The sequence below is a fragment of the Plectropomus leopardus genome, unplaced genomic scaffold, assembly GCF_008729295.1.
Source record: "Plectropomus leopardus isolate mb unplaced genomic scaffold, YSFRI_Pleo_2.0 unplaced_scaffold11389, whole genome shotgun sequence".
Lineage (NCBI taxonomy): Eukaryota > Metazoa > Chordata > Actinopteri > Perciformes > Serranidae > Plectropomus > Plectropomus leopardus.
The window spans coordinates 1-8961 of NW_024612049.1; the positions used below are offsets into that span (position 1 = coordinate 1).

The window sequence follows — 8961 nt, forward strand, 5'->3', positions numbered from 1 at the left end:
ACTGTGCAAATGTTTTACACTTTGTTATTTTAGCAAGATTATAATGATCTCACATATTTATTTCTCAGTAGTCTCTTTACTGGTTGTATTTACACCAGGATGCATTTAAGACATTTCCACAGCAACATATTGATTGTTGTTTTGTTATGGTTGTAGGATTTCATGTTTCACACAAAACATTGATATATCATATAATATATATTGATAATTCTTATAGTTATTATGTCTGTGTGTGTGCAGATTTAGTTTATTAATAGGCAATAAAATATAAATCATCTAAATGAGAATATAAACATTTCTAAAAAAGTACAAGAAACTGCATGAATATAAGTTTTTTTCAAAACAAAAGTTTAGAAAATAATGATTAAACATGTATTTTACCCTGCAACATTCAAATTATGTTCACGATGATGCATCAATAATAACTGCAATATAGTATATCTGATTCTGAAATGGGCCTTTTTGCATGATGAGCACCTTTACTTTTGATAATGTAAGTATTTTCATGCTGATACATTTGAACTTTTATTTAAGTTAAAGTACTGTGGTGGAAGAAGTACTTGGATCTTTTACTAAAGTAGAAAGTGCAACACTACATTGCAGTGGTGGACTCAGGCTGTCAGAGGGGTAGGAACGGAAAAATATAAAGGATACCAACTGCATGCGCTGGGGCATCAGCACCTAGAACATTTTTTACCATAGGGCAGCCTATCATGTTTTCTTAATTTTAAGGCCATCATAGAGAGCACTTAATCACATTTCACCTTTTAATGGTTACCATTAGTACCCTCCATCATGTATTCTTCACTGGAAGGATGCCAAAGAGAACACCATGTGAAGGTCACCCCTGAATCAGTACTACAGTGTTTCTTTTACAAGTTATTGTATTGTTTTTGATGTTGTACATATTCAACTTTCAAAATACTGATATTTGAACAATTTCCTTCTCCAAAAAAGCTACTAATGGACCTTGTGGTAACGTTGTTTTGACAACTGCTGTTTTCATGTCAAGAACAAACTTTCAATCTTAAGTTGTAATATATAGTCTAAAAAAATCAGATCCTGACTTTAAAATACTCTTCATGTGTTGAATTTTAATTGTAGAATTTAAACAAGTACATATTTTAGAGGGCCACACGCCAAAGAGATCTCATATCACTAGAGCAAAACTGTACTTTTCAAAAATACAGCATTTTCTTTCAGCTTGAGAGTCTATGGGTGGAAAATGGGGCAAAAAGTGTTTAAAGTAAAGCAGTTGTATAAATATTACAGCAATACAAATTATAAATATATTGATTTGGGCTTTGCCTCCCAAAGCCTTGTGTGTTGAGTGAATCCAGTTATTGATACAGCACATGGATTATATGCATCTCAGTAGGCTAACATTTTATTAGAAGGCAAAGCTTTTATTTCATGATCTGATCTCTTTACAGAGCATTTGTGATTGTATACCTCCAGATCATATAGTTGCCTTTTCCTCATCTGGATTGTCCCCTGACACATCTGCCCCGCTCTGTGAGCTTTCTTCTGCTCCACATAATCCATCAGATCTCACAGGAGGCCGGCGTCACGTGAGACTGATATCCTTAAGAAACAAATTATCTAACAGCAAACAATAAAATCATATTTAAGATTATCTACATGTGCTCATCTGTACAGCCTCGGTACAAACAGCTGAACTGCAGAGCAGCTGAATGTGGAAATCTACTTTGAGCTCATTTACCGTAATTGCTGACAGTACTCTATTATTAAGGGCCTTCAGTGCCTTTATGAGGATTGTGACTCTCATCTAGAGCTAGCTAAGGCTTGGCTTTAAAGCTTAATACGGTACACACTGTGCCTATACATTTCTCCACTTAAGTTTAGCACAGCTTTAACAATGTAAGTGGTTATGTAACAACACAACTAATTTATTTTTCCTGCAGGAAAAATCCATTTGGCAGTCACTGAGAAAACTAGTTGGAATGTTTAGGAATTATGTAAATTCTTAAAGCCATCACACAGGATTGAAGGAGGAGCTCAAACGCCCTAAAAACTCAGTGAAAATATTCAGTTTAAGCCATTTAGAGAGTAATAAATTACTTGTGCTGCTCTTCTTCAGCTGAATTTATGCAGACTGCACATACAAATAAAAGGAACAGGCTGAACAGGTTTTATTCTCCTATTTTGTCAAATATCAGAGGATAAACTTCAGGCTGTGCAGCCTGCAGCTCTGCAGGCTGGATACTGATATCTGCTGCTAACATCTCATTATGTGTTGTTCATCTAATCCTCCGATTTGTAATTTGCTTATATGCACTCATGAAGTTTAAAGCGGGATTATGTCCCTGGCAACCAAATGTCTCCTAACCGCACATTCCTCATTGGACGGCAGGAGAAAATCCACAGCAAATAAACAGTTTGGTCAATACTTACTTTTGCTGATTGTCTATAAAACAGTATTAATATTAGAGGCCAGCAAATTAAGGTAAAACTTGGACTAATCTCAATGGATTCACAAAATTAGATTTTTTGTTCCAGATTATGGTTACATCTGTCTGTGAGGCAGTTTAACTGTCAGAATGCTTAATTTAGTGTCTTTTTTTCATTTAATTTTTGTTTCTTTTCTTTCTTCAAAATAAACATATTCAACAAGAAAATTACCAATAAAACACGGATCATTACACATCCAAATATTAAAAACCTCTCAATTAAAACATACCTTTGTTAGGGTTTAAACTCCTTTGCCAATTTATTGTTTTTCTCCAGATTTGTTTACATAAATTCCTGTGAAATGGTAGATTGTAGACACATTAAATTTTCACCAATGATTGGAAATTGTGTAAAAATGCTGCCCTAGAAATATAACCCAATCAACCTGAAAGGGGAACCATCATCAGAGGTTTGAATTTTTTTGAATATTTCTTATTTATGATATGGGATTAAAGTCACATTTTCTTGCGACGAGAAATGCAAAAATCAAACCAAAATCTTTTACATTGTCAGAGAAGAAAAGGCTCCAGCAGTTTAATAGGAAGTAGAAGGGTAATCAAAGGTTGACCTTAGCAGCTACCATGTACCACTCAACAGGGGGTACAGAAAAATAATGTCAATGTCCTGAGGACATGTCCAGGTTTCACCTAACATCAGGGAGACACATATGAAATATGGGGTTTGGGGTCCTTTGCCAGAAATTTTTGAGCATTAAACATTTTATTTCTTGCTTTCTGGAGAATCATTTTGCATCAATTTGTGCCTTTTCTGCATCAATTTATGGTGTAAATAGCTTTAATTTCGTCAAAGTAAAAGTCCTCTGCTACTTTCAGGTTTGTTTTTTTTGCACATATTCTAAATATTGAGGGGTACATCTCCCCTGCGTTCCCCCCAAAATCTACACCCATGCAAATGTCTGACATCTCCAATAGGATAATGCATCCCTTGCATGTGTGTGTATGAAAGTGTGATCAAGCCCCAGACAGGGCACAGCATCCAGCTATCAAGTCCACATGTAAATAATTAAAGCACTTTTTTTCTAGAAATCAGGATCAGCGAAGTGCTCTGTTTTGTCTCTAAAACTAAAAGCAAGCCAAATGGAAGGCCCCCCCGATTTCCTTTTGACCTATATATTTCAGGAGGTATCACGAAGAAACAGTCTCAGTTTTAGAGAAAAATACACAAATACCAACATCAAATATTCATCCCTCTTTGTCCCCCAGCTGGTGGGGGCTTTTTCCTTGAGTGTGCATGAGAAGTAGCAAAGTGAGGAAGGTGTGGAAGAGGGCTCGCTGAAGTCATTTGTCTCCCCATCACAGCTCCTCTGAGGCTGCACTTTGAGGCCAGTGAGCACAACAGAAAGAAGACTTTAGGACATCCGTGTCTCCAATATGGACACTATTTATAGCCTTGAGAAAAGCTCTCCGTGCTGTATCACTGGAGCAGCAAAGCAAACCTGGACATGTTCTCCCCCTCTCAGATTATACAGCAAAGGACACGCACAGAGACTTCACTTATGTAAGCCACATTACTCGCACCTTTTAGTGAAAACGTGCAGCTCAAGATGCTCTAAGGATGGGGGTGCGGGTGGGCTCACTCATCGTAATACAGGCCAAGGTGGTGAAAATGAGGCTGGCTTTGAAATGCAAATAGCTCATTGTGCACTGGCTCAGAGCAGAAAATCCACAATGTCTCTCATGCAAAACACATGATCCCATTTCACCGAGACAATCCAGATATGCCAAAATTTTTGTTTGGTTGTTTTTTATTGAAATGATAAGTGGCTTTTTTTTTGTAAATCTCAGGAGACTGAGACTATCACATGGCAAAATGTTAGAGAACTAAATTGAATTTCAACCATCATCACGTTACAAGGATGATTGCAAAGTAGAGTTAGTGCAACAGATATTCAGTTCAAACTCCAAAGGCAGAACACAAGCGATGACACTTCATGGGAATCAAGAGCCCTCTACTGGCAGTAAAAGATACAAACCAGTAAAGCACACTATGAAAACAAAAATATTGAGTAATAAACAGTGTAAGGATTACATTTCAGTAGCCGTGCAGGTATGATTATAGATTGTTTGCAAGATAAACCACAGTGAAACATTGAGTAGCTCTGTAACAGCAGCCCTGACAAAAGGCACAACATGATCTGTCTTTAGGCTTTGGCTTATCAGCATTCAGGGAAAAGGCAACATTGACTACATTTGCATGCACACTAATATTCCACTATTACTCCAGATATGACAATACTTAAATTTGATACTGCACTGTAAAATCTGACAAGTTGATTTTACTTAAAACAATCTAGAATCTTGAAAAAAAAAGGTAAATATAACTAGTTTTGTTATATTTACTTAATTTTGTTAAGTTGCTGCAACTTAAAAAGGAACAAGTTTACATATCTGTATTCTGCTGGTTGTAAACTAGTCAATCATATTTTCATACTTCTAAACATGTTAACACAAATCTCATAACTTCGTCATTGGCAAACAGTCTCTTTGTGATGATCAAGTTAAGTCAAACTAACTTGGTTTACTGAAGTTGCTAAGATTTCGAAAGAACAAGGTAATGTCAGTTGTCATTTTTAAGTTGCAACAACTTCACAAAATTAAATAAATACAGCTACATCTTGAGTAAACTCAAAAATTAGATATAAACATGAATTAAGATTTATAGTTATATTGACTTTCCTTTTTCATTGGTTTCCAAGATTATTTTAAGTAAGATCAACTTGTCAGATTTGATTTGACTTTGTAGAAACAAATAACAACTTGCCAACAGTTTGCAAGGCTGTAGGTTGGAGATGCACCCCGAAAAGATAAGCTCACATTTCTGGTCGAAAGACTTAGATATGAAATAGTTTTTTGGATATGAGGTAAAATCATGACCTTTAAAAAAGGTGGCTGAAGAAATGAAAGATGGACGGTGTTTGCACAGTCCAAAAAGGTCGAAAACTTTGAAATAATCCTATTTTGACACAAAGACGCAAAAAGGCGGCAGCTTCCCCAGCCACTTTTCCACGTTAATTCAAGTACACACAGCTGCCTGTAAAATATAATGTTAGTGGAATATTCCTTTTCATTAGCCATGTAGACATCTTAGTGGGAATATTGTCTTTTTCTAATTAAAGGGCAAAAAACAAACTATTCTGTGCATGTAAACGTAGTCACTGTAAAAGTTGAACTATGATTGGAAAGGTTTACATTTCAACAACAACACACAAGAGTTTTGTAAAGCTGGTATAAAGTAAAAAAGCTCATTTGCATAGAATCGCAAGCAGGAGTAAAATTCTGGTTAGTTAATATGGACACTTCGAGGAGATGCCTTTAGCAGATTATTATTTCTGACATTCAAAAATGACCTGGGATTTATTTATGGCCTGTTTAAAAGCACTAAATGATCACGTTTGCTGTGACAGATTCAGTCATAGACAGTTTTCTAATACTTGCATAATAGTCTGACACAGTTTCTTATATACTCGTGTACACAGTTGAAATGCTTGGCCGTGAGGTACTTAAACCTCAGTAACACAGATATAATGCTTGTATGAAGATATGAGCTAAATATTTCCTTGTATATGTACGTTAGATTAGTTTAGTTGCATAAATGAGACACTCGCCTTGTTCTTCATTATTCATGTTAATTACAGTTTAGTGGTTTGTTTGAAATTTGATTCTGAGATATAGTTAGTATGGTTATATTATGGTATAGTTAATTTATAAATCAAGTATAAGATTTTCTGGCCCTCTTTTTTTGCCTTAGGACTCCATTTTTTACTCATTACTGACAATCTACTGCGTCTTAAAATAAATCTTCATACTAATATATATTTACTATTTGGCAATCATCTAACACAATATATTGGCAGAAAAATCTTTTGTGTCACTAAAAAGATTACAAAAGAAATAATGTCTGACTGTCAAAACTTTTACTGCATGCACCACAAGTGATATATGGTCCTATAACATTGTTTCAGGGAGGACATAAGTTTTTGTCCTTCTGAAAGCTTTTCGTCCTTTCCTTTAGTCGTTACCTCCGCACAGCTTCAGCAGCAGCTTCTTGTAATCCCCAGAGGTATCACCCTGAGAAACGAAGTAAAATAATTACTAAATTTAAATGTATCACATAAAAAAGGAAGAAGTGAAACTGTAATGGTTATAATAATAATAGTATGGTTAATAGTGGGACTTACTGAGATGTGAGTGTATAGTGATTTTCCATAAGTCTGAACATACACCTGTCTGATGTCCAACATGTCTTTCTCAGAGCGGGACACCATGATGCGAATGAGGGTGGTGTCCTTGGTCCCTGCTCCCTATAAACACATTGCAACGTGACACTGAAATCCTGTGTCCTCAGCACAGGCAGCAGTTGCTTTGTGAGAATAAAAAGGATAAACTTTGATGACAGACAGGAGGTTTACCTGCATGGCCTTGTGGAGCCGCTCTGCAAAGAAGGCAGGGGTGTTCTTGATGCATTTCACTAGGAAAAAGGAGAAGATGTAAACATGTGAGTCTTTTGTGAATCCGAAAACCAGACAAATATTCCGCTTTCGTTTTACAAAGACAAGACACAACAAACACTGTAAAAAAGTTTTAAAAAAGGCAGGAAGAGTCAAAAGCTGATTATTTGAGTCTGACAGCAGTAATGTTAGAGCCGCTTTAAGTAGGCTAATTCAAAACAGGTCTACCATTTCCTGTTCCTGTGGGTGCCAAATTATATTATTTATAGGTGTAGTTGTTACAGTGCATTAAGTTATTTAACCTATATATAACTTACATGCACATAATATGTGTACAAACTTTGATGGCGCTATGGCAACATGATAAACTAAAATGACTGTGACTGTGTCCAGAAAACTATATCTATAACTAAATAACCATATATTTAAAATTGTGTTACAGAAAAAATCTCTACATATATACCTTTTCAAAGTTTTAAGATTTTGTGGGTCATTTTCTTGTTTGATTGTCTTGTTTTTTTTATTTTCCTTTTATTACTTATTTTCATGTCATTTTCTTGTTTCTTCTTCTTCTCTCTTTTTTTTTAAACTAAGTTCCTTTGGGTCATGTGTTTTTGCTCATGTTTTTGCATGAAGACAAACCAATTTGCTCAGGTCTTAAAGGGTTAATAACTGCATTTTGATACAGCTGCAGCCGAACACATTTTCTATTTCTAAAAAGACAATCCATCATTTGCTTTTGATCAATCATGTATTAAAAAAGACATTTTGGTCAAACAGCAGCCTGTTTGCATCTGCACAATATTTTTAGTCCTTCCAGGAAAGCCCCTCCAAATCAACATCTTGACAAATGTCTTCCACATATATTTAAAGCTTCAACATGTTTTTGGAAAGCCACTTCAGTTTGGTCGAGGTTTAGAAAAGAAAACCCAAAGAGCGTACCCACGGCCACCATGCCAGACTCCACATTGCCAGACATTTCCCTGCAGATGCTCTTCTCAATGTCTCTCCCACACATCTGCTGGTACTCCTGGAAGACTAACACAGACAATCACAGGCGAGACAGTTATAGTCATAATGTTTGAAAACATGTGAAAAATGCATTTAAAGGTTAACATGCGTGGTAATGATACTGGAAAAGCATGTGGTCATGTGGTGAGGGAGGAATAATAATCTTGTCGAAGTTCACCAATGTAGAGATTACACACCTGCTCTGAGGTGAGGCCTGCTGCGAGCGCACAGGATGGCATTAAACTGAGACTCATCAGTTCCAACTTTATTTTCCCCTGCAGCATACAGTTTCTGTCGCCCACGCAGACACACACAAATTAAAAGAGGAGCATGATCAGGCTTGCTAATCACTTTCAAGAATGTTACAACAGCAAACCGACATAAAACCGGTACCTGAGCGTCCTGTTTGGCCAGTGAGATGTCAACAGTCTCCCTTTCGTCACGGTTTCCCTAGACAGAGTAAGCAGTGCTCATTAAAAATTGCGTGGGCGGAGTACATTGGCAGAATCAGTAGAGTCTGTTGTGAGAGAGCTCATGTGAGTCAGGTGTAAAAGAGGCAGCAGCTACCTGACAGAGAGAGACCAGCAGTCGGCGGAAGTGACCTGATGTGTCGCCCATGATGGCGTCCTCCAGGCTCTTCCCGTACTCTGGAAGGAAGGTGTGGCGTTTAAGGTATTTGCATTTATTTGCATAAAATCTGTATTTTATTTAGACACTACTTTCTCCAATCCATTTTCCAACTACAAATAAAAGAGCAGATGCACTACCTAAAATTAAAACACAAATTTTTAACATGCCTTAACTACTAAAAATAAAATGTAATGTAAAATGTTTATCATATCTGAAGTTCCTCAAATACAGGCTGTATGTCTATATTACTCTAATTTGTGTGGTCACATTCTTTACTTTATATAAACTGTTTTGTCTTTTATCAAAGTTGTTTTTTTCTTTGTCATTTTTTTCTTTTTTTTTCTTATCCTTTCTTGTTATCTTTATTATTGTAAATAATA

General features: G+C 36.1%; 1 protein-coding gene across 1 annotated transcript; it reads right to left on the minus strand.

The window, feature by feature from the left end:
• Positions 1–4846: 4846 nt before the first annotated feature.
• On the minus strand, positions 4847–8648 carry LOC121963473 (annexin A11-like; the record flags this gene model as incomplete). The annotated part of the gene is made up of 7 exons (XM_042513756.1): positions 4847–6560; positions 6671–6793; positions 6902–6960; positions 7883–7978; positions 8149–8242; positions 8345–8401; positions 8519–8648. Coding segments are annotated over 7 exons (619 nt in total), but the record flags the coding sequence as incomplete, so codon positions are not given.
• Positions 8649–8961: the final 313 nt, after the last annotated feature.